General features: G+C 34.1%; 2 protein-coding genes across 2 annotated transcripts in view; one reads left to right on the forward strand and one right to left on the reverse strand.

Moving 5' to 3' along the window:
• The first annotated feature begins 610 nt into the window (after positions 1-610).
• LOC145694762 (uncharacterized) lies at positions 611-16,170 on the forward strand. The gene is made up of 2 exons (XM_081771381.1): positions 611-1,037; positions 12,604-16,170. Exons 1-2 carry the CDS (start codon positions 823-825, stop codon positions 12,881-12,883), a joined length of 495 nt encoding a protein of 164 aa, XP_081627507.1. The 5' UTR covers positions 611-822; the 3' UTR covers positions 12,884-16,170.
• Positions 16,171-18,908: 2,738 nt separating this feature from the next.
• LOC145694754 (uncharacterized) overlaps positions 18,909-27,701 on the reverse strand; it is a 103,052-nt gene continuing 94,259 nt past the window's right edge. Inside the window, exons 8-9 of the mRNA XM_081771368.1 lie at positions 22,947-23,069; positions 18,909-20,556 (exon numbers count right to left, since the gene is read on the reverse strand). Of these exons, the coding sequence (XP_081627494.1) occupies positions 20,077-20,556; positions 22,947-23,069 (603 nt within the window). The 3' untranslated portion in view covers positions 18,909-20,076. The remainder of the gene's footprint in view (positions 20,557-22,946; positions 23,070-27,701) is intronic.

Raw genomic sequence — 27,701 nt, forward strand, 5'->3', positions numbered from 1 at the left:
TCCAGTGAAGTTCCAAATTTTCAACTTCATTTTTTTTTTTTTTTTAATGCCTTTAGGCAAATTTGACTTAGGTTGTGAATTTCCCAGCAGAGCGTATGCAGCGCACAGAGATCTGGATGGGGGGAAGGGGTCTTCATCAGGCAGTTGATAGAAAACTGCTAAATATAATGATATATTTATTCATTGTTTGTGTCCCCCTCAATATTTTCTTCAAGTCGACGCCTATGGCGGTAGGCATCTGGCCGTTGCCAACCCAGATATGTAACGTATTTTAGAGTACAGGTATTTCCATTAAATATGTTAAGGATATACTAAATATATATTAGTAAAAATGTATAGCTGTAAAATAATTCATTTTTATATTTGGGCTACAAATAGCTCAAATCCGCTACTTTTGGAGTACAACCTCGCTACTATTTAATATTTATATCTGGCAATACTGTACTATTTTGATGCAGACACCAAAATAATCGGTGTTTCTTGGCGAAATGTGTTGTTAAAAATTAATTTCTTCCCCTATTTTTATGTGAATATTTTTTCGAAACTTAGGTGCAAATATACGAACTACGTAGCCTATGTAGCAAATTTAATAATTTGTTTTCTTTTGCTTTTTCTTCTTTCTTTAAAAGTTGCATCCAGACAGGAAGAAGAGAGAAACAAAACGAAAAGAACACCTTGACCTTGGTAGAAAGCAGTAGCGTGTTTCATCGTGTTTTACACTGTGTTAGGCTTGTATTATAACATACGGAGAACAAAATTAAAAATCAGGACCAAGGAGGGAAGCACTTAGATTTGGTTCCTTATTATTTAGTGTGTACCAATATGGCCTACAAGGCACATGTACAGAGACACTGGAAAAAGGCTGGAGAACTAATGCGAGATACCAATGATTGCCTATTCCCAACGGGAACTGTTATCCTAGATGAACGAACATCAACATATGGATTTTCTTACGAGGGTTATCAATTTGATAATGAAGAAGATCATGCTGAAATCTTATTAATGGAATTTTTGGAAAGCAGGGATTATGCTATATCGTACGTACATTTGATATTATATTTTATTATTCTTATTTCTTTCTGTTAATGTTTCAATATACAGAGCTACTATGAAAGAGGTAAGCAAATTCAACATTGTTCAAAATGCAAATTATTTGTTATCTGTAATTTTGTGTTGTTAGATTGGGGAGCTGCCAAAGTACTGGTATTGCTGCAGTTAGTGACTGCAAAAAATTATATATATATCCGGGCTTAAAGGCAGAGGGGAGTAAGTAATTTTTATTAAAGTTTCAGGAGAGACAGAAAACAGTGACTTACTTCTTTTTGCCTTTAAGAGCCTTCGGACTTATATCCAATTTTATTGTTGCTATTTGATAAAGTATTCATAATACAACTACAAGCTTTCTAAGAATAAGAGATATCAGAATACGCGTTTTAAATCTGGCAATAACTCATTTTCAGAAAAAAAGACTTACTCATCTCTGTCTTTAAGGTCCGGAGATATATATATCTATATATATAAAAGAGAACGTACAAATCCTTTGTCCGCTCATCACGCTAATACGGCTGAACCAATTTCTTTTATTTTTGGGGGGTTATTAGGATTTGGACCCTAGATGGTTTTTATCATATCACTTTAATTTTCAATTACCAGTGTCTTGAGATAATTGACCATTCAGGTGTCCATTACGTACAAATCCTTTGTTAGTTCATCATAGGTATAAAAATAAACGTATTTATATGCAACCCGCATGACCGTGTCACTCGGCGGGTTAACATAAATGACAGGCGTTATAATGGTTTTTATCATATCACTTGAAAGCGAAAAAGTAAAAATTATCTAAGTAACAAAGTTTATTGCGTTCGGGGGTGACCGCAGCGAAGCGGGGCGGGTTAACATAAATGACAGGCGATATAATGTTAACATTTACTGCAATCTTCTATGGTTTTTATCATATCACTTGAAAGCGAAAAAGTAAAAATTATCTAAGTAACAAAGTTTATTGCGTTCCGGGGTGACCGCAGCGAAGCGGGGTGAACGCTGCTAGTATATATATATATATATATATATATATATATATATATATATATCGGGTGTTCTAAAAATGACGCCCACGGACCACAGAGCACTATTCTTGAGGCCAAAATAAACCGAAAATGTTATATGATCTTTTGCCCTCCGGGGCCTCCTTCAACCGCTATGGGGAATCAAAATTTCACGATGTGGCAATGTCGCAGATTAACTTGGAGCCATTAACATTGCTATACGAATGCAACAAGCAGTTGAATCAATTGCTACACTAATAAGTGATGCTAGTGTCAATCAATATCTACTTAAGATGCCATCTCGAAAGAATCGGTATAACTATTTGATAGATTGGTAGATCTAATATATGGTTCTTTATTTGCCACGTTGCCACATAGTGCAATTTGTGTCTCCAGACGAGGTCTCGAAAGGTATTATATATATATATATTGCTTTATTTTGACTTGCAAAAAATAAAATGAAATCTTTAAGTTTAACTTCCCATGGTTATGCCGGTTAGGCTAAAGGGGACGGCGATAATGAGAAATGAGTGAAATGGTGGAATGAAGAAAGTGGGAGGAAACGGGAGAACCCCGAGAAAATCCATGAGCACGGTGTTTGTCCACCACAAAGTCCACACAGCGCGAGCTGGTATCGAACCAGGGACCACAAGCACCGGAGGTGAACGCTCTACCACTGAGCCAGCGCGCTCCCCTATTTTGACTCGTAGAATAACGTTCTGTGGTCCGTGGGCGCCATTTTCATAACACCCGATATATACAGGGTGTTAATGAACTATACCGACAAACTTTAAGAGGTGATTCCTCACATTAAACTAAGAGAAAAAGTTCATATGGACCTATGGAGAAAGTGCATATTTTCAGAGCTAGGGCTGTCCAAGATCTCGAAAAAGCCAAATTTCAAGAGGCGGTATTTCGAATTCGAGAGACTGTGGATGGTAGTCCTTATCAGCATAAAGGAAGTCACGCATACGCAATCCAAAAGTGTATATTTCATTAATGGTCAATCGGTGTACAGATTATTCCCTGCAGGATGAAATTCCAAGACATGCCATCAGCCGAATTTTGAGATATGCTCTGACTTTATGATTGCTCTAAAGTAGGTAAACGATAAGCCTTCATAGTAGTGAACGTGGAATCCTTTGGCGCGATGTCGGAAGTGTTAAGGATCGTCAGCAGCACGGTTTCTCGTACTCGGAAAAACGCATGGTGCGATGTTTCTTTCATGTTTATAAGTGAAGAAATCGTGAAATATACCGTGACGAAATACATATCATCACACGTTTTTCCGAACACAAAGAAACATGGAGCTGTTGGTTCCTAACACTCCCGTTTTCCCTCCGAAGCATTGGATGTCCATTGTTGTCAAGGTTTACCTCCTGCCTACTCTGGACCCTTCTTGAAATCAGGGTATATCTGAAAACTCTATTGAAAACATATCTGAGAATTACACCCTGTAGGGAATACCCTCTACATCTATTGAGAATTGATTTAATTTGCACTTGTGGATTATGCGTGGCTTTCTTTACGCTGATAAGGACCCCATCCACAGTCTCTCGAATTCGAAATAGGGTCTGTTGAAATTTGACTTTTTCGCGATTTTGGACAGCCCTAGCTCTGAAACTACGCACTTTTCGCCATAGGTTCATATGAACTTCTTCTCTTATTTTGATTTGAGGAATCACCTCTTACAGTTTGTCGGTATAGTTCATTAACACCCGACGAAAAAAAAAAAAAAACTTCTACAGTGGTGTGTTGGTAGTGCTGTGCCGTGTATCGAAAACTCCTATATACGTACGCTATATATTAATCATATATAAGTTTTGAAAACCAAAATTTAAGAATTTATATTGTAAAACAACTTACTTTAATTCCTAACGTACATAAATAGTTTAGAATTTGTGAAAACGTTAAATTGTTAGACCTATTTCTTTCGTAGTAGCCGCGTCTAAGAAGGCGTAAGCAGTGTTCATAGTTTGAGGGAAAATTCCCGAATCTAGGAAATCTAGGGAATAAATTTAACAAAAAGGGAAAAGGGAACTTACGTGTGTGCAGAATATGAGGTGCTTTATCCAGTATTCTCGATGTTATGGGTTAACTAAATCTCTAGGAAGGAGAGCATACTTATCACCTAGATCCTATACCTGATTATAGGGACATTAAGAGACTGAAAATTAGGCGATGGGAAATTAAGCGACAGGAATTAGAGGAAAACTATTCGATGAAAGAGCGGAAAATTAGGTGACAACGAAAGTTAGAGAAAAATTTGGCGATGGAAAGTTAAAGATATACAGTAGTAATAAATTACTGAAAATTTGAAGACAGTGGCTATTTCTAATTACCCGTAATCACATTTAAAAATCGAGCCAATCCCTAAAGTCGAGTAGAAAATTTTATGCGCCACATAAATGTAAATAAATGTAATGAAAATAGTTTTTAACCGACTTATAAAAGGAGGTTTTCACTTTAATCTCTGTATATTTGCATGTTTGTAGGGCTGTTCGCTATTATATTGAGATCCGTTGGTCATATTTCGATATGGATTTCATTGATCGAAAAAGCTATTCCTAAGGAAAGTTTATAAGTATATTTTTTTTAAAGTAATTAATTATTTACTTTTTCAAAAATAAAACAATTCCTGCAACGAATGAGAAAAAAACTTAGCCTAAAATATGTTGCAACCAGAATTCATTAAAGTTAAGTGGGTTCAGTGGCGTAGCAGCTGCCCCCGCAACCCCCGCAGTGCGGGGGGCCCCGAGGTAAAGGGGCCCCGAAGTCTTGCGATGAATAAAGTTCTAAAGAAATAGAACTTCAACCTTACTTCTGTCGGCTTTACAAGTGGGGGCCCTTCTCTATACCTTGCGGGGGGGGGCGCAAAAGTGTGCTACGCCACTGAGTGGGTTACATATAAGCAAGGGGTTGAAAACATCTCTATCCAGTTTTTCCAATTGGTTAAAACTGTTTGGTGATGAACGTTTAGGTCATTAGCAATGTCTGGCTGTTTACATGTTTTGTTCAACTTTGGCCCGAATGTCATACACTTTTTTTAGATTGTTCTTCCACTGTGAGGAGCATCTTGAACAAGAAATCTTCAGGACGAAGACAAATGAATTATCTTTTAGCTGTTGTATTTAGTAACGTAGCCCATAAACAGTGCAAATTTCTTGACGGACGTGTGCAACATTTACGCCTGGTCGAAATAACATTGTAAAATGCAGAGGTGTTTTCCGGAAAGTTAAGTCATCTTCATCAATATCTGACGTCTGATTTTAAGAATTCGAACATTTTTGTCCATCCACTAGCTTTAACTGTCCACTAGCTAGCTGTCAAATGACGTTGAGCCGGACTTGCTGTAACTCACATACCCTGCCATTTGGAACACTTACGCCATCTCATGCGTAAAACGCTAACTACTTTTTAGACTACATGATATTTGGATGCGGTTTTCACTAATGTAATTACCTATTGCCAAAGAAGATTTTTACCTATAATTGAAAAGAATCAATATTTTTTCTAATAATTATTAATTATTTCCCATTTCTTCACGCATATTTCGTAGGGAGACCCATTTAATACAGAGTTAATGTCCTACCTTTAGTTTAAGTATCTAACTAAACTACTGAGGTGAGCTCCTTTGTGGCTAAGCGGTTAGCATTCGGGTCTTTAATTCGGGCCCGGGTTCGATTCCTGGCGGTAGCTCCTGTGGTTCGGATTCCACATTAATCAATAGGTCCACGTCTCATATAGCATCGCTGCTCAACAGGCTGTTAAACTCAACAGCAACAACAATAAACTACTGAGGTAACGAAAAGTTGGAAAAAATAAAAGAAAAAATAACACTTTAAAAACGCATTGAAAAGTAAATGTAAAAACTTTTTGGAAAAACATGAATCGACTTTAAAAATGCACTAAAAGGCAGAATAAAAGCATTAAAAACTAATAATAATAATAATAATAATAATAATAATAATAATAATAATAATAATAATAATAATAATAATAATAATAATAATAATAGTAATAATAATAAAGAGCTTAAAAGCACAAGATAATTGAAGGGCTTGGTGGAAGAAGGGCCAATCTCACTCCTCCATGACAAATGAGTTTTATGGCTGCAGTGTAAATTAGTGCCATCTAGTGTTACTCATTGAACTAAATGCATTGTGGGATATGCAATAGTGTTCTGCATCTACTCTTACGAACTAAAGTACCAACGTTACTTAGATTTTTTTCTCATCAAAACTACTTTAACTGCATTTCTCTCCAAATCTCAAAATTGTGGGATAGACTCTTCTTCCACTGATCTCTTCAATTTATTACTGTTATCAATAAAAATGATTTGAAGTCGTTTCAAGCCAAACATTTTAATACGTGATAAAATTACCATTGAAATAATTTCATATTAGGCATTAATTTCTTCGGCTTAGCACGACTTATATATAATAGGAATAAATTATTTTCTGCTTCTAAGTGCTTTATTAATATTATTTGCTTTTCAGTGCTATTATTATTTTTTTGTCTTTTAGTGTATTTTTAAAGCCGGTTCATGTTTTTTTAAAATTTTTATTTAGTTTTTTTTTATATAATTAACACAATTTGCTGTGCATTGTCCGTTAATTTAATATATAGTAAAACCTCTCTGAATGGACCTCTCAATAACGGACACTTCCATAATACCGACAGATATTTATTGCTTGTTTGTCACAGCAAAATTATATATATTGTAAGGATCCCCACATCACTACAAAAGCACATGTATACCGACACGTGCCATTATTTACAAAAGCAGATGATACACTAAACAGGAAGACACGAAGGAAACCGAAAGGAGACGGACCACACGAAAGGATCCGAAGGAGTACGAGCCACCCGATAAGGACAAATATAAAAGGAACCACGGAGAAACCAGACATCAGTTTGACCGCTGATCGACTAACCGTTACCTGCCCCGAGGTCGCACTGGACTAGGGGTACACCTTTTCTAATCCCTATGTCGCACTGGACTAGGGATCCTAACTACAACTAAAACCTCACGAGGCTGCCATGAGCTGAGGGACTTTCCCCACAAAACTCACCTATAAACCTTACAAGTGTTCTGAATGCTGCCATGAGCTGAAGGGGCACCGTGCAAAACACCATTCTCCTTCATCTGGTCAAATTAGGAGAAAAGGCACTATTAATTACTCTTTGTAAATTAAAGACATTGTATTTAGAAATTTTATAATAAAATTGGTGAAGGGGAAAAGACAAGCCCGGACCGTTATTTGACTCTGCCTATAAGAACATTTCAATATATATATATATCTATATATATAATTAAGGGAGATAACTCAGTTTTACGGACAGTATCAGATAGGACTCGCAGTGTTCTGTTACCCCAATTCTTTGGTAACCTCTTAAGGACTTTGTTCATACGTGTTTAACACAGAATATACGTACTTTTCTTACAGTTTGAAACAGCGGTATAGTAGAGTAGAGTAGACAAAAGATCCTTTCGTTTAAAATAACTTTGTCCAATATTAATGATTTGATGAACCACCATATAAGATATTCGCGAGTTGCACTTGAAATTATTTTTTCTGTCCACAATAAATTGCTTTCTGCTAGAAATATTGCAAAAGTCTTTAATGAATGAAACCAATCTTGGAGAGTCAGTTGCAGCATTGTAGCTCGGAACTTTCCCTGACGGACAAGCATCAATATTTGAGACCTTTAGAAAACAATAAATTGGAACCCCTAGAAAAATATTAAAAAATAAATTAATTAATCGAAATTAAAAGAAATTGAATAAAAACAAATAAGAATAATGTTGGAATTCACTAAATATTCTGAATATCTTTCACGTTGATTTATAAAGCCAATTTTAAACTCACAACTTCTAATTTCGGTCAGTTTTGATAGCATAGTGTATTTAATGCGTTGTCTGTCATACGAAGAAATATACCCAAATGATCATGACGTTTCATTCAGATGTGACAGATGGTAAAATAAAAGAAACTGAATATTAATAAATGTAGAATGCTGAAAATGATTAATATTCTGAATATAAAAGAAACAACCCACATAAAATACAAAAGAAGAAACATAGTATAAGTACTACAAAAATATGTAAGTGATAAGTTGTCATACTTATACTGTACAGCAAGGGCGCCGATCCTGAGGGGCCCGGCCTCACCCAAAACTCATGTGTGCCCCCTATTGTATTTATGAATATAATATAGGGCATAATTCGAGTGCAATTTGTCTTAAAATTCTCATATATATACATATATATACCCATATATATACCTTCTGCATCTGAATGATCCCCCCCCCCCCAAGTTTACAGAGAAATCGGTGCCCTTGCTGTACAGTGCTGTGATACTTAGTTGTCCTTTTTTCTAATTCTAATCTTACAATTATGTCCTGGTTGAATGATTCTCAGAGACTTCTCCATTGTCACGCAGAAACGGAAGGAGAATCGAAGAGAATTGTTTGACTAACTTGAAATGAATGAAGACCGAATGAGGATTAAAATCCGAATAAATCTTTGGTTAAAAGTCTGTCTTTATATATGCACTATATGCACTATGGTCCTTGTTTTGTCCTATTATTTATTTTGCTTTTCGGGAAGGTTTTGACACCGTATTTTTGAGTCTAGAAAGTCCAAATAATATTTCCTGAGAAATATTGTCATTACATTGATGACATAAATAAGGTGTTTTTACAACCTAATTGATAACAAGGTATTTACTACCAAGTTAATATGATGAAAATATTTATCTGTTTTGGCTGCTGAGGTACTCATTGGTTTAGTCAGTTTTGGATGTTTTGATTATTCACAACCGCCTTTCTCTCAATATTGAAAGTGTTCACCATTTTCGCTCTCCTTTTTGCACATAAAATGTTCGCATTACGCATATTATTACATGATGTATTTCATCTGTTCATTATTTCATGTTAATAATTAAAAAAAAAACTTTATGCACTTATCGTTTGATAATCCACTTATTATATGATAATATAAAATACGAAATTTGGGCTCCCTCTAGTATTTAAAATTTTAATAAACATTTTAAAAATATTTTAAGGGTCACAATTGGCGAGTTACTGGAGTAAACCATATACTAGTAAAATATGAAATTTCGACCCCATAGAATGTAAAACCTTAATAGATATTTTTGTTATTTCTAGAGACGCAGTTGGTGATTTCCTTAATTAGGGCCCCCCTATAATAATATGAAATTTGGAACCACATAGAATTTAACACCTTAATAAACATTTTCATTACTTTTAGGGACCCCAGTTCTCGTTTTGCCCAAGTAGGGTCAAAATATTAATGACATTTTTTCTCTCTCTTGCAAACTCCCATCAGAATTATCCAAAATTTTCCCCCAATCTACGAATTGGTTTATATGAACGTAGCCCCGAAATTAGCGACAAAATTCTACGAAAATTTTGAAGGCCTACATACAATTACCCGTAAATAACTTTTGTATTTTTACTTTTAGACTTCCAAACTATGCTATGCATAAGTATTATAGAATGTATTTGTCCGTCCGTCTGTCGACAGGTATCAAAGCAAAACGATAAGAAGTATCAAAATTCATTTTGTTTAAAAATTGCTTCAGCGTCCCAAGAATAGAATCCATTTCCACCATTAACCTTCTATTTAGACCGGAAGTGGTTAAAATAAACCATTTCTTGTTTCAACATTTATCTTCATAAAACAAAATGATTACGGCGTTTTCTGCAAACGATTCAAGTTGTCAAAAGAACACATCATAACAATCGCAACACTCTACCGAAACCGGAAGTGGTTGTAATTTACAATTACTTTCGGTTTCAATACTGATTTCCATAGAGCGAAAAGAAATAAGATATATGTAGATGCGGTTTCTTGCAATTAATTCAGAGTCCCAAGAGTAGGTTTCATCTATTCCATGCAAGTGCCCGGGATGCCAACGTCAGAAGCGCCCAAACGAGCACTCCAAAATAAATTTGGTGTTTCAAACAAGTTAGAAGAAAGAAAGAAGAGAGTGCCGAAAATATTCTTTGATGAATTGGTACAAAATACGCGATTTATTTACCGTCAAAAAATTCGAGATCAAAGGGTATTGTGGAAGATTTTCGCTCTTATAATCATCGATGTTACGAACCACTCCTGAAGAAGAGGTCACCAAGCAGTCTTATAACTTTGCGCTTCTGTATGCAGATGATTTACCCAGTGAATTTCCACGAGAAGTGTTGGTTTTCAAAGACACTTTTCAAGACAGACTTTCAAATCTTTCAACCCACGAAGTGATTCTTCATTTTATTACCGAATCGGATCTCAGCTCAGCGTTTCTAAAACTGGTGACTGCGCTTTGTTTATATGTAACTCTTCCTGTTACAGTTGCAACTGCTAAGCGATCATTCTCTAAATTGAAATTAATTAAGACATCTCATAAACAGTATGACCCAAGAACCCCTTTTGGGTGTGCGATGCTGAGTATTGAGCGAAAAAAATTAATGGATTTTACATCTCTGATCTGATAAAAGAATTTGCAGAAGCAAAACCAAGAAAGAAAAGCTTCAGATTTTGTGTACAATTTGTCGATTAAAAACAAATGAAAACAGAAAAAATGCTTATAAATAACAAGGTTTATTATTTATTTTATAATTATGTAAAACCGTAACATACTATATACATATTCATTCGAAATACTTTTGGTAATACTGGTTGATATATTACTGTTTATTTACACTACCACTAAAAAGAAGTCTGAATTTTACATGAGTATACTTTTAATGAACAGGACAATCTATCCAGTTTACTTTTGAAAGGGATACCACAACGATTAAAAAAAAAAAAAAAAAAAAAAAAAAAAAAAAAAAAAAACAACAACCATACTCTCCCACTCATAGTTTTCTGTTTATGGGCGTTTCTGCTCGTACGCGTAAGTTATAGATGGTCATGCATGGGGCGTATTCGATGGATGAGGGGGCGCCACTAGGATTTTGCCTAGGGGCGCCAAAGGATATTCTTAAGCCACTGGCCATAATACACAAATGCAAAACTGCTAATAGATAGCAATAAGCGGTTTTTTGCAATCGATTTACTGTGCGAAGAGAAGATATCGTTACAACCTAGAATACTGTACCAAAAACGGAAGTGGTTGTAATTTTTTGTTACTATCAATTTAAATACTGGTTTCTGTAGAACGAAAACGGTAGGAAATATCGAGATGCAGCTTTTTGTAATTGATTCAGCTTCTGATGAGTAGGTATTATTTTCTCCCTTAACATTTTATTGAATCTGGAAGCGGTTAAAATTAATAATTTTCGGTTTCAACATTTATTGCCATAGAACAAAAATAATAGTAGATAGTATCAAGCAATTTTCTGGAATCTATTTAGGGTCTCAAGACAACATTCCGCAACACTTTACGAAAAGAGAAAGTGATTGAAATTTACTTGTACTTTCGGTTTCAATATAATGTCTCCGAAAAGCAGAAATGGTAAGAGATATCGAGATGCAATTTTTTTTGCAAACGATTCAACTTTTCACGAGTAGGTTTTGTCTCCTTCCTTAACTATCTATTCAAACCAGAAGTGGTTCAAATTAAAGATTTCCTGTTTCAACCTTTAGCAACAAAGAATAAAAACAGTAAGGCATAGCGAGTAATGGCTTTGTGATATGGATTTAGCGTTCTGATATGGAGAAACAGGTTCTATCTTTGTGCATATATTAATCTATTGCAACCAGTAGTTATACTACTTGAAATTTGATTATTAAATTCCTATAGTTTGGAAGACTACCGTAGTTTCACATTGGGAAACAAAACTCACATGTTTCGACTTGCAACCTATGTTATGCATAACTGTCCGAAGTCTTAATAGAACGGCTTTGTCCGTCAGCCTATTGACTGATATCAGAGCAATAACGGTAAAAGATATCTAATAACCGTCCCCAGTATAGGTTCCATCTCCTTTGTTAACTCTCTATTCAAATCGAAAGTGAATCAAATTAGTGATTTCTGATTAGTGATTTCAAGGTATATTACCATAGAACAAAAACGGGAACAGATAGTGAGAAATCTATCTACAGTAGAGCGTCGATTATCCGAAGTAATTGGGGGACATGGGTGTTCGGAAAACTGGTTTGTTCGGATAATCGAACTGTACATGTTTATTTGCCAAAAAGAAGTACTGTACAGTAAATTTATTCATAAAAACAGGCATCTCTTTAAGTATTACAAAGTAACGTACAAAGGCAACTTTAGTAGGAATATATAGTATGTTGTTCAGTAACTGTAGTGACTGTAAAGCTCCTTATTCCTGAATTTGTCAGTTAAATTAAGTGTTTCATTTTCAACGTGGTTTACCTTCTCTGTATATATCAATATATTCATTTTTTCTGTATTGAATTTGACCCTATTATATATGGAGGAAATGTTACAAATCTTTTTAATTTCGATATGATAAATTAATTCTATTTACTTTAAAAAACTATAATACTGTATATTTAAATAATTTCATTTATATTTTAAAGACATCATCAAATATTCTTATGTGTGCGTCTTTCCTTTTTTCTCAGGTTTGTTCATTTCCGCATGAACTACTCACCTTGCTACGACTGTGCCCTGAAGCTGATAAAATTTAACCGAGAAATGAAGAAATACGTTCGAAAGTTTCGCCTCAAAATAAGCTTCATTTGCTTTGATTCCAGAAACAGTAATATGAGAAATTTAAACCAACTTGGTCTGAACAAGATGAGGAACGCAGGAATTATTGTTAAATGGTTTTCACCGTATGATTATAGATGGGTAGAGGAGTATACAGGTGTAGACTTTTACCCTGAACAAACATACTTGTAACAAAGTTTGTTGGCAGTTTTGATCCAACAAAGAAAATAATCATTTGTCTCTTTAAAATGCCCAATGTAGTATTATATCAATATTTAGCATCAAGTCTAGTACTATATATAGCAGAGTTTCACAAACTATGATCCGCAGGAAACAAGTGATCCTCGAGGTCTGCCTTGTGGTTAGATTGTACATCAGTCAAAGTAAAAGCGAGGAAATAATAAGATTCAAGTGAATTGCGTACTATATGTTGGGAACGAGGCTATGGAGTATGGATAACAAAGGTTATAGAAGTTAGCACACGCCTAGATATGGAATGTTAGTTGCTAGGGATGACACTGTGAAAACAATTTATCATATCAAGATGGATTTCAATGTGTTGGGAATGAGGCTATGGAGGATGGATAACAAAGGTTATAGAAGTTAGCACATGCCTAGAAATGGAATGTTAGTTGCTAGGGATGACACTGTGAAAACAATTTATCATATCAAGATGGATTTCAATAAGAGTACAATGTATATGGGTATTTAGGAATCTTTGATGTTATTTCGATAACTATAATCTATGAGTAGGAAATAGATACATGGAAAGTTAATGGAATCTGGATATATATTGGATACTCTCATGGGGACATGGAATTTAGTGGAATAAATGTATAAATAGTAATCTGTGAATTTATGTTTGTTGGTGTAAAAACATTTGGCATAACAAGTTAGATAAGATGTTCTATTGGATTTGAAACATTGGAAGATAGTTAGCACAGATCCAGTTTTGACACTCCAGTATATTTAATAAACCATAAAATCATATGTTACACTATACATTGTAGTTAAGAATCTGAAACAGATATTGATTATACGAACAGTAGATTATATTGTATAATTTATTAAGGAAAAGATTGCACAAACTACAATAACTTATGTACAGGGTGATCCGAAAGTCTCCTTACATACAGTTTGTATTAATGTATTTTGCGATGGAGTAATGTTATAGATCAGAAAAACATCCAATATGATAAGAGACAAAGTAGTAATCTAATCCAAAGTGTCTGTGTGGATACCATCATTTTGGTAACACATAATTATGCGCCTCCAGTTACGTTCTAAGATTCTACTCAGCATTTCTCGGGTGCTTGTGTAAAATGCATGCCTAAAAATTTTTTGCTGTTCGTTAGTTGCGTGGTAATGGTTACTGGCAGCCTGCTGCTTGAAGCAACTTATTATCACACGATGAAAAATCGGAACTTTCGGAATGTCAGTCCAGAGGTGCTATTAATTGTCGAAAACCACGTCCAATCCATCTATCAGGAAACACTTCTAAAGCATGCTGATATCCCTGATAGATTAACTTGTAAATACTCAATGATTTTTTATTAACCTTGTACACTGTTGATTAACATTAACCATAGTATTACATTTTGAAAACATTCCTATGCTTCTCACACGTCTAAAATTGAACTTACAATTCGTCTCATTCTTAATATTTATATTAACCGAAAGTACTTTGGAGAATGTATTAATGTCTGCAGCACTATGTTTATGTTAATGTTTTTCCTTTTTTTAAATTCCAATAGATCCTTCTTCATTATTTACACTATTCCACAATGGTGGGTCTTGAGGAAAGACACATAGATAAAACTAGAAACTGAGGGAAGAAAACTTACTTAATGTATTATTCCTTGTTGGCTACTCAAGAATCAGTACATTAAGTAAGTTTCTTTCACTAAGTTTGAAGCGATAAAATTCTAATTTTTTACCAATGAGACTTCCTTCAAGAATCCGAATAGCTATTCCATCAACTTCAAACTTTCATGAATTCACACAAAAATGTAAATCGCGAAGGTGATAAAGTTTGAAATTTGGTTCATTAGTGGCATTCCTGCCCTCTCACAGATTTTGTTTTCCAATACGACTTTAGTATCTATTTAGGTTGCTCTAACAATAAACAAATCACTTCCGCTATAGGTTTTTACGCACTGGGACTCTAGCCCGGGTTGATCCGAGTCAGCACACTTTTGTCAGTACGAAATAAATCGAACGGAGTCATGCTGAATCAGGCCAACGCATGTTGAGTGGAGGCGAATTTGGCCCGTATATATGTGTACTAATCACATCAGTGCCCCTATTAGAACCGATGAGACTGCGAGTTCATATGTAAACTCTGTATTTAACTGTCTCCACTGTATCCGTAAATTTACGAATGGGAATTACATCAACGTTCCTTTCTAAAAATTCAACATAATAATTTATGCTTGAAAGTTTGTACGAGGTGTGTGTGTGTGTTTCTTTTTAAATTAAGTACCGTTTTGTTATAATATTAATAAAAATATATCGTACAACAAGCATTTGAATACCATCTTCATAGAAGCCTGTTGCCTGATTTGACAACCACTGCAACACGGCCATTACATTAATCTTTGATGATGACTGATTTGAACATAATGTTTTTCAAGTAACTGTACTGTATAAAAGAAAACAAATAAGATACGACCATACTTTATGTTATTAATATTTATTGTTCATTTCGTAAGTGCTTATATGAAGATTTAAATGATGTTCGCAAAAAGGAGAATATAGTTCACAAACGAAATTTATTTGTCTATAAGAGATTTAAGTGGTAAAATGTAAACTTAGAAATGTGTGAAAACCCATATTTTAATGTTGTATTTTTTTAAATGATGAAAACTATGATAAAAGGAAAGGACCTTAACTATGTACAGTGGTGTATTTATGATTTTGTTTCCGTGGAATCTTTGCTAACTTTATTCCTGGAAATGTAAAAATTTTGAAAGAAATTTCATTTACTTTAAAATAGTAAATAAAATTTCGGGTGGCTGAATACGCCACTGACTATGTAGTAGTAGCATTAAGAGGGTTCTTGTGTAGGAGGCAACAGGTTATAAACTGTTCTAATATTTTCTTCTAATACTGTTAAAAAAATGGTGAAAGGATAACAAACTAGGGATTTCTTATTGTAAAAAAAATGAAATGATAAAAAATAGTATTAAACTAAGAGAGAGTTTTCTTGTCTATAAGTTATCAACAAATTGATGGAAATGTTCTATTACACATAGTATTTTAATGGTTACAGAGAATCTCGGTAGTATAACAATCTTGAACAAAATTGCAATCTTACAATATAAATGATATTTTAGTGTCATTAGTACATTAACGAAATGCAAAAATCTCTACTGGACTTCATTTTTAAAGAATAAACATACACACACAAAGAAATGTCTCTAAATTGAAACCACAAAAAGCACTGAACTGAATGAACTGAAACCTATTAAGCAATCAAAATCCTGACATCAAAGAGGCATGTCACTTTAATACAACCTCAAGTTTCACAGATTATTTTGTCTATTTATCAAAATAATATATGCAACTTGTATTATATGAGAGGTTTATGAAGAAATCCCTCTCAATTTTTGTCTTCTCGTTCCATTGTAGAATTCTTTCTCTGGCAAATTCGATATTAAACGTGACACACCAGTCCAACCAGAATTAGAAGTGAGATTATCATTATCGTTTTACTTGAGCATATACTACAGCAAAATTTACTTTTATTTATTTAATGGTTTGATTTTTATTTGTATGGCAAAAATTTCTTTTTGGAGTTTAATTACTTGTTATTACTTTTTTTAGAAAAGATTTTTACTAATGGTTTATTGCCTTTCTATCAAAGTGCGAACAGTACATATCCGAGATACCAACATATTTGTTATACTGAAAAAAGCACTTTTTTAACACGTTATTTTTCACTATAAGGGCAGTTATGCAATGTATCCAAATTCTACAAAAATCGTAAAAAAATGCTTTCCTATCTTCATTGAAAATATTCGTTATGTTCTTTCTTCTTGTCTTGGAGCCTTTAAACAAGATCTTTGTGAGTAGCAAATATCTGTTATGAAAATTTGTAATATATTTTTTTTTTACGCTGTTATGTTAATTACCGTACGTTAGATTTCTCCCTCTTGCTTAAAATTCACATTATATTGTCCATCAGTAGATATCTAGTATATATATATATAGATTATATACTATACTTTATAGTATAGTGTTTGCTTAAGTATTTCGTATTAATAGTTACTCTTATATGTAGGAAAAAGGGAACTTGGATAAAAAGAAGCTGTATTGTAAGAAAATGGAAGAATGAATTCTATAATAAAATGTAAAACTTCAATATTGTTCATTTTACTTGTATTGAATGAATGTGTGTCCCTTTGCCATCAAAAGTGACCATCTTATTTAAATAGATCATTTACAAGTGGAAATGGTTACAATGAATTGCGGTAGTATAATATTTTCAAAAATCCATTTAACTAGGTAAAATCAATTTAGTAGCATTGCATCTACAACTGTAAGAATAATGACTATTCGATTACGTTATCAAAAGACAATCAGAAATCTTGACACTAAGAAACTAAGATACTAAGGTAAATCTCAAAATGAATTAAGACATGGAAACCCAACTATCAGAACACTTAGAAACCTGTTTCGAGAGATTTTACCCTTTCTTTATATAATTAGACCAAATGTACAGGCGGGGCCGCGGTGACTCAGTGGTAGAGCGTTCACCTCTGGTGCTTGGGGTCCCGGGTTCGATCCCAGCCCCCGCCAAGTGAACTTTGTGGTGGACGAACACCGTGTGCGTGGGTTTTCTCGGGGTTCTCCCGTTTCCTCCCACTTTCTTCATTCCACCATTTCATTCATTAATCATCATCACCGTCTCCTTTAGCCTAACCGGCATAACCGTGGGACGTAAAACTCACAGATTTCATTTTTTTTCAAATGTACAGGCTATACCGGTAATGTTTATCTTAAATGAAAATGAAAATGAAATGTAGCCTTTCTGTTCAACCTCCCACGATTATGCTCTATAGGCTGAGGTAGACAATGACTAAGGCAAGTTAATCATTATGGAAGAATTGGTGGAATGAGAATGTAAGAGTACCCCGAGAATACACATGAACACGATGTTGTCAACCACCAACTTATTTGGCCTGGGATCAAACCAAGGACCCCACATATCAGAGATAAGCTTTCTACCACTGAGCACCGTGCAATGTTTGTCTAAAGAATAGCTTCCAATAGGAAGCGTGTCGCCGAACAACGATGTATGTGCTGCTTTCAGTGTATCTACATCGTGGCGTCATTGGAAGAATATCGCACCTTTTGTTGTTGAGGGGTTTATTAAAAGAAATCACCAGTAGCAACGCAGTGTGCATGATGCTAGCTTGAGGTAGTCAGAGACAATACACTATGATACTATGATGTGTATACCCTGGGCCTACCTCAAAGGAAAGATTTCCGATCAACGTCCCCAAATTTCGGAAATTCTGAAGCAGGCGGTACATCATTAAGTTGCTGCCATTACAGATGAAATGATTCTCATGTCATGGACTACTAGTGGGAGAGGAGACATCAGTATATCAACAATGGAGGACACCACTTGAGTGAAAGTTTGTTCAAAACATGTTGATTTAACGGGACATTATGTGTACTTGCTATTGCCATATCTTTTTTTCTTGAATTTATTTCGTTTCCAAACAAAGGCGTTTTTCTTATGCACACTGTATTATTATTTTCTTATTTTCACTTTTTTCTACTTTATAAAAGTTCTATTATTGTGGCTTAAACACGGATAGGAGATAAAAGGACGCTTTTAGCCACCATCCTTCGGACGAAGGCCAATTAGGTTGGACACAACTTACGAAGAAATTGTCTTTTTCATACCGCCATAGAGTGAAAGATTGAAGGTTAGGGAATAGTAGGTAGAAGAAGAACACAACTGATTGATAACTTGAAAAACAGAAGAAAATATTGAGAGTTAAAAGAGGAAGCTGAAGATTGAGAAACGTGGAAGGAACATTACCAGACCAGAAACTAAGAGAAAGAAAATACTCATTAGTCCCAGGACCTGCCAAATAATAGTAATAATAATCACCTGTTAGTCTCTACCCAAGATCTATTCGTTGTTTATCAACCTTCTATCTAAAACTACAATCATATTGATCTAAAATTTATAAACTAAAAATTGGTTTTACACAATTTTATTTTTTGCATTGCTAGGTTACAAATTGTTTTGTTTTCAAATTTTCCAAAGATTTACATAATTATGTGCACAATCACTAATCGTTGTGTTTCGTTTTACTTTTGCCTTGTTTGAGTAATTTCTTTTTACAAGGAAAGATTAATAAGCAGTAAACATTAAGATATATATGCAAAAATTATAATAATCAAAACTTTTTTTATTTTCGGCAGTTACCTTACACGCTATAAAAATGTGATGGCAGACCACCTTGTTTAAATATCTACCTTTATTGAAAGAAAGGCTATCAACAACCAGAATAATATAATCTTGTAACTTCTTACAGCTTTTGCTACTTGTGATAGACCTTCAAAGTTGAATAACTTAATCATTCCTCCGGAGGACAATCCAGAACTTGCCGATACCCTTGGTTCATTAACTTCTTGGTAAATTATGTGTGATTTTATACTAACCCAGTACACACACTAAAGGTCTGCACGGGCTCGGACCTACAAAGCATATATCACTTCGGGCCCGGGCCGGGCTCGGACAGAGAATTTTTTTAATATACAACCATATTTCTCTGGCCTTTTTGGGCCTAACTTTGTAAATATACTGTACAATGATATATATTGCACCGTTCTTTCTGGAGAACTTTTAAAGCACAACTGCAAAATTAAACCTCAAATTGCTGTAAATAAAAATAAAATTTTGCGTTAATTATTAAGTTTCTGTAATTCGGACTTGTTTCGGGCTCATTTGATTATCACACGAGCTCAGGTCGGGCTCAGGCCTAAATGCTGAAACATATTTCGGACTCGGGTCGGGCCCGACATTGTAAACTCACGAGTCGGACCGGACCCGGGCTAAAAATTCCGGCCCGTGCAGACCTCTAAGATACACTTATGTTAATTACCATTGCCACGAAGTTCATTAACATTTCAGAAATATAATTCTTACTAACTTTTTTCCAATGTAAATTATAATCTAACTTACCCAATAACATAACTTGATATTGCCTTTTGTAAGCGCACATCGTAATTCACTTTTCTTTCTCCTTTGCGCTTTACACAACGCTGATTGCAACGAAAACTTATGTGATTTCATTGTTAAAATATAAACATATATAAATAGTATGTACATTATTTGTATACACAACCAAAACAAAACAGTATCACTTATAATTACAGAATTTGAGTTTAAACTTAAAATACGTTAATAAGCTTGTATACGCAACTTTTTCTTCATTACTCAAGAATTGGTGAACTAAAGCAAGGACTTGATCTACAGTTGTTTGAAAATTACTCCAGTTGAAAAATTTCGGAGCCTCATTACCTGAAATGTCTTTATCTTTGAAATCAACAATATCTGCTCCGAACCTAAAAATGAAGTTCACAAAGCTTTCAATATATCCTTCGATTATTTGGTTCCGTGATCCTTGAGATCCCTGGTGACTCTGGAGGCATTGGATCAGTTCAGTGCCCTTTTCCTGCAAACCATACAGAAGAGCAATTTTACTTTCCAACGACTGAATAGATGAACTAAGTATAAGACTTTTATCTGTATTCCATTGCGTATTACACTCGTGGTTCTCTGTGGCCATATAATCTTCAAGACACCAGAAACAGCGGCGGTTTTTCCACCCCGGAAAATGCTGAAAATGTAATAAAAATCTGTGTTATTTTATTTCTGGCTAAAACCAAAAAGATTCTCAAATGTACAAAGGTTGTTCAACTAATTTCCTAACTAATGCTGTAAAAAATACATAGGGATGACTTATTACCTATTCTTGTTTGTCCTCCTCAAAGTACTTTCATGTTGCATCTATATATTGATTCCAACGTTGTCTTCGTTGTTGAGAGCAGTCCTGGAATATCTGTAGTGGAAAGCACCGGAGTTCCCTCGTGCTGTTACTTTGGAAGTCCTGGATCATGACAAATTGTTTGCCTTTCAGAGTGAACTTTATTTAGGTAACAGGAAAAAGTCACACGAAGATAGATTAGGCGGATATGGGAGACAATATATAACTTTACTTTCCCAAGAAGACGGAGACAATTCCTGAGTGTGACAGGAGAATTATCATGATTAAACGCCACTGTCCAGATGCCCACTTCTCCGGCCATATGCAACGAACGGAATCGTGTAACCGTTGGAACACAGCTGTGTAGATCTCCTTTGCGCCACTTGGGCCATGTAGATCAAATTTCTGATGCACTATTTCGAATATGCAATAATCAGTAGCACTGTCATTTGGTATCGGATATGTTTGGACTTTTTAACTCTCTGAGATTTGGGTGACTTCCATTGAGTTGATGTTACCTTGATTTTGGGCTCGTACTTGTAAACATATGATTCATCCTCTTTGATTATACTGGCCAGGAATATCGGATTGTTGGCTGCTGTTTCCTCTAGTTTCTGCTTCTGATGACATTAGTTCTTTTCTAGCACTGTATGAGAATCTTCGGTACAAATTTCGCCGATTCACATCCCATCCTTAGGTCTTTGTGTGAGATTTGATGACACGAAACATTAGAAATGTTTAAGTTTTTCACTATTTCACGGAAGATCCGGCGCCGATTAGATCTCAAAATACACTCATCTTGGCAATTTTATTGTCATTTCAACCCATAGACAGGCGACTAGGACGGGAATTGTTTTCCAAGCTTGGGAAGGTTAAAACGATGGAAAGCTCGTTGCACAACTCATGAATACATATCCGAATGGTATTTGGAACGTTTCGTACGTCTCTTTAGCCGCTTTTTCAGTTTATGAAACATTCACACAGATCTGCTGTTCCTTTCGACCATCCATTTCACAATTCGACATGGATCACAATATACAAAGGGCACAATCACATCGCATTTAAAACTACCCGAGTTCAGGTGAACGATAACATTGTTACGTCATCATGAGATCAGGTACTTGCAGTGAGAATTGCGTGCTACAATAATACATTTGAGAACAAAAAACAATGTGGAAATTGAGTGAAAAACCCTTCTATACCATGCAGTATTTCACTGGTTTTACACTTTTGTAATAATAAGAAGTAAAGCGGTGTAAAACCAGCGGAAAGGTAAAGAACTAACGCTAACATCACATTTAAAAAGCAGCATCATGCTTGGATAAATTTCTAATCGTGCTTTCTATACAAATTTGAGGATGCTGAATCTAATGGAGTAAAAACTGCCCACGCTTGGATAAATTTCTAATTGCGCTGTTTACTCTAATTTGAGGATGCTGTATCCAAAGAAACTAGGGGACGCGGTGGCTCAGTGTAGAGCGTTCACCTCCAGTGCTTGGGGTCCCTGGTTCGATCCCAGCTCGCGCCGTGTGGACTTTGTGGTGGACAAACACCGTACTCGTGGGTTTTCTCGGGGTTCTCCCGTGTCCTCCCACTTTCTTCATTCCACCATTTCATTCATTTCTCATAATCACCGTCTCCTTTAGCCTAACCGGCATAACCGTGGGACGTAAAACTTAAAGATTTCATTTCATTTCATTTCCAATGAAGCTACTTTTAAACGTTTATTCATGGGGTCAAGAGTAAAATAGCCTACAGATTTGGTTCTTTGAACTACCATTTATACCAATGGTAAATGTATCCACGCTTGGATATACTTCTAATCGAGCTCTATTTTGCTAATTTAGGGAAAATGAATCCAGTGGAACTGATTTTAAAGATATACATCCATGAAGTCACGAAAAAAATGACTGGATATTTATGTTTATTTATATCCCACACTTGACATAACTTTTCTCGTAATCCAATGTACGGATATGTTTAGAAATAGGTTTATTGAATTCAGCATTATCCAGTAGGCCTATATCTAGATAAAAACCTTAATTAAAAGTGCATCCACGAGTAGGCAGATTTTACAGTGGCATCCACATTAACGTAAATAGTTTTTACTCTGATACTCTGGACATAGCCATTCTATAAGACTTCACATAGTTGTGCACAACATACTTTCGAAGTCTCATAAAAAAAAAAAAATATCAAACATATTTTTTCATAGCCTATCTAAAGAAAGGGTAAAAACATACCCAATAATGTACACTGTTATTGTTGTCATTATCTTCTGCACTGTTGAGCCATTTACTATATAACTGAAACATTTTTGCATCCCATAAACATCGTTCAAGGCGTTTCTTATGCATGCGTAAGTCCTGGAAGAAATATATGCGTAATTTGTAATTATTAGATTATTAAAATTATAGTAAATACAGAATAATTATAGAAATAAATTATTATAGTACATTTTAAAAACATAACTACAAAATATAATGTATTTAGTAACAAAGGTCTGTTGATGCCGATACATGTAATTTGAAGCCTTAATCACTTTTTTTTCTAAAGTATTATTATTGGTTTTATTCTCATCTTTCTCAATTTACTCGTACAATCATCTCTTTATTGCGTTAACTTTATCTCGATTTTTGTCAGCTTTTTTTCTTCATTTCTTCTGACTCATTTGCAATCATGATGATAAAAGAGCTTTTGGGCTATTTTGTATAATAGTTGAAATAGTTTGAAAGAGCTGTATATAATTATTCTATATAATTTTCCTTCTTTCTCTTTTCCCTCTCTTTCTTGTTTTTTGTACATTGAATTGTTTCTTTTAAAGATGTAGATATTTAACTATTAAGATACTAGAAAGTCTTATATCGAACTGCTACCGTATTAAATATTAACTGTCACATACAGAGGAAAGTTAATGTGATTATTCATGATTATTCAATTCTTATAGCTTGGCATCAGTAGGTATAACTCTCAATCTACCCCTTTGCTCCTACTTGCCAAGTTTCAGACCTACCGGCAAAGAAACTAATCACCACTCAGCTCTACTGGTTTAACGGGTCGCACTTAGCTCTGCTAGGGAGATGAAGCAAATCATATGATCTCCAAGCAGTCAAATTCATGATCCACCAGATCGGGTAAGAGACACAAGCCCATAACCCGAACAGACTCTGACCCGGAACGAAACATCGCCATACATATTAAAAGTACGCATGAGGCACGTATGTGATTCTAACGAACACTATTCTCTCTTCTGATTAAATCTATAATTTTCTTTCTCTTTTGCTTGCGTCTGTGTATGTCAAAGCATTGCACTGAAAGAAACTACAAGTATAATAGCTTGAGAATCACAGAAAAGAAAAGCTACATATTTTTCTTATGATATCATTAAAATTGAAACCAATGAGCATGTAAAACTTGTCGTGTAGCAGGTAAGAGACGCCCATAAATCCAAACAGTGTTTTATTAAATCATTTTCTTTAGTCTGTGTTCGAAACCACTGCATTATTCTTCACCATGCAAAGACGAATAAGCATTAAATTATATTTGAAATAGTCAACACATGGTGCTTTGAATAAGAAATATCATGCCAGAAATCAGGTACGTGACGATTCGAACTCAGGCTAATCCACTATAAAATTTTGCAGGAATGTTCTAGAGCTGATATTTCGGTTGCTTGCGAGTCATCGGATCTGTGTGAGTTGTCGAGTGTGTCCGGATTTGAGAAACGAGATTCAGATCCTGGTGACCCGAACTAAAGTAATGATCCAAGTGCCAGATGGGTGACCGGCAACTCGTAAGCCACAGCATCGTTACTGCTGGGTTTATAAATATTGGAACTGACTTTGCATTAAATACACATACAGCATTAAAGTGGAATGATTATTTTACGAAGATGTACAGAAGAGTCGAAAAGATTAAAAAAAAAAAAAAAAAAAACGAATGCATTGTGATTTACTCTAACATTCTACTATGAGTAGCAAATAAATGAGACATAATATAGAACACAATAAACTGCAAGGGTTAATAGTGCTGCAAAAAGGAGTGGATAACCTTCATCTGATGAAATATAGTCATTATAGAAGGTCTGTATTAACAAGTAAAGAACGTTGTTAAAATCATTCACGTTTTCGAATTTTGTTATTCGCACAACTATTTCTTTTTCATTCAAAATATTATTTGTTATATTTGTTTCCACATAATTTTCACGGAGATATCTCTAATTAAATAAATAAAACCTTTGTATTGCACCTAAGTTTAATTTATTTTAATTTTTTAACAGATGTTTCAAAGGCAACTGACTGCCTTTATCATCAGTGTCACGTTAAGTCAATACTTCACTAACTGCACAATCATTGTGGTATAATTTGAAATGATTTTATATTTTAAAGTTAATTCAAATTTATAATTTACGGGATAGCATTTTGAATAGAGAAAATTTTAAGTTTTATTTAAGTTAAGAATATTTAAGCGCAATAAAAGAAATGTGAAGAGAAAGAAAGGAACAATAATAATAGACAGTAGTAATAATAATTAAGAAGACTGTTAATTTTATGCATTTGTATAAAACTGTAAGTTATAACAATACTTGATCGTAACATATTAAAATATAAAATTTAATAACTATTAAAATAATACCACAATTATTATACAATTCCCTAACTTAATGGAAAACTAATGATGAAGGCAGCCAGTTGCCTTTAAAATGTCAGTTAGAAAGTTAAAATATATAAAACACGAATAGAATACGAAAAGTTCGCGTTATTAAATAATTTGTTACCCCATTAAATATTGTATGTTGTTAATTTCAACATGTACATATCTGCACTTGTTTCAGTAGGAAATAACAGAAGCAATACATTTCTTCCATAATTTTTCATTTAGAATCAGATCTATTCTAAGAAAACAACACAAAAGTACGATTTAGTACGAGAAAAAAATATATTTAGAACATTTGAATCATTAAAAGTACTGAACAGAGTAACAAAATCAAATATATCTTTTATTTTCAAGCATCCAAAATCGTTTCTTTTGGAATTTGTTATCATTTAAAGGTGTAAATCAAAAACAAATATAGGGCAAAATATCACCAATACTATACATTAGTATTAAACAGTACTTTAAGAGACATTATTCAAAAGTCAGTCCCCTATATGCAAAAATACTTATATAATAATCCATGAAGAAATGTGCACGGAATTATCTACGTGTCTATGCTTTGGATACTCATAAAGTTGACAATGTACATATGCCCAAGAAAATCTCATGTATAGGATCTTTAAGTTTTTAGACTTCCAAACTATGCTATCCATAAATTTTGAAGTCTTATAGAACGGCTTATGTCCATCCGTCCGTCTGTCTGTCTGTTGACACGTATGAAAGCAAAAGAAATAAGATATATCAAAAAGCTGTTTCTTGCAATGATTCAGCGTCCTATGAATGGGTTCCATCTTCTTCGATAATCTGTTATTCAATACATCATTCTGGTTTCAACGTTTTTCGCTGTATATCAAAAGTGGTAATATATACCCACAAACATGTTTTGTGTAATCGATTCAGCGCCTCAAGACTATTTGTCATCACGATCCACAACACTCTACCAAAATCAATAGTGGTTCAAATTTCCCTAGTACTTCCGGTTTCAATATTTCCCTAGTATTTCCATAGAGCATAAACGGTCAAGGATATTGGAAAGGTTTTCTGCAATCCATTCAGTATTTCAAGAATATGTCCCATATTCTATTCAAACCGGAAGGTGTGGAAATCAACCATTTCTGGTCTCAACATTCATCACAATAGAACATAAACTATAATAAACAATGAGAAATGTTTTCTACAATCAATTTAGGGTCTCAAGAGAGAACATAACCATCACTACCTGCAACACTCCACCGAAACCGAAAGAACTAGGAATTTACCAGTACTTTCGATTTCAATACTGCTTTTCATACAGAAAAAACGGTATGGCATATCAAAAAACGGTTTTCGACGCAGTTTCAGCTTCCCAACAACGAATTTTGTTTTGACTTATATATATATTTGAAACCATTAAAAAGAAAGTGATAAAAATTTACAAATTTTTGGTTACAACATTGCTTGCATAATACATAATAGCTAGCCACAAGATTTTTTAAAAATATGCATTCAGTACGGTAAGAATATGTTTCTGATTTTATTTCTCTATTGCAATCTGAAGTAATAGACATCAATTACCACTTACGATTTTAATGTTAATCTCCATAGAGAGAAAGCAGTAAGAGAGAGAGAGTTTTTTTTAATTGTTTTTTAATATTGATTCAGCGTCCAAGGAACAGATTTAATCTTTGATTTTACTCCTGTATTGCAACCAGTAGTCACAGATGTACAACTTCAAGTTTGAGTATTGAATTTGCATAGTTTCTAGCGTAGTTTCACACTGTGAAACGAAACTTACGTGTTGTACGATGCATTCATTTTAATATGAAAGTCTAACAACCTTAGTATAGTACGATTTCTATTTATACGAGTACAATAATAATAATAATAATAATAAACTGGCCAACAAATTGTCCAATGATTAAAGATAGGACTTTCAGAATTTAATTACATTTAGATGTTATTGATGTTATTTGCTTCTTAAATTAAAAAAAAATCCTTGTTAAACTCAACATAATAATAAAAATATTTGTTCTGGTATATTTATATGTGTACTTGGGAATTTCTGATAACAAACTTTTAGTCATATTCAACGTTTTCTTCCTCATTCAAAGAACAAAGAATTTTTATATGCACACATAGCAAAGCTGACTGAGAATAATCAGATACATTTACTCTAGAATCTACTAAAAGTATTCATTGCTCATTAGACTGTGTCTCAGGACTAATAAACTGCAAAATGTGAAATATATAAAAATGCTTCAATGTAATTTTACTTTGATATTCTATTAAAAATACATACAAATACTCTGAAATCCATGCTTCTTGGTTGGTTTTCTCATATTCATTGTTATTATTATTTCAAA

The sequence above is a fragment of the Thermobia domestica genome, chromosome 1, assembly GCF_964235325.1.
Source record: "Thermobia domestica chromosome 1, izTheDome1.hap1.1, whole genome shotgun sequence".
In the NCBI taxonomy this organism is placed as follows: domain Eukaryota; kingdom Metazoa; phylum Arthropoda; class Insecta; order Zygentoma; family Lepismatidae; genus Thermobia; species Thermobia domestica.

Bases quoted from the DNA above. Each gene is read 5' to 3' on its own strand.
- LOC145694762 (XM_081771381.1), top strand. From the start codon at position 823: ATGGCCTACAAGGCACATGTACAGAGACACTGGAAAAAGGCTGGAGAA. The intron at 1,038-12,603 runs GTACGTACATTT...CTTTTTTCTCAG, and splicing joins AGCAGGGATTATGCTATATC to GTTTGTTCATTTCCGCATGA.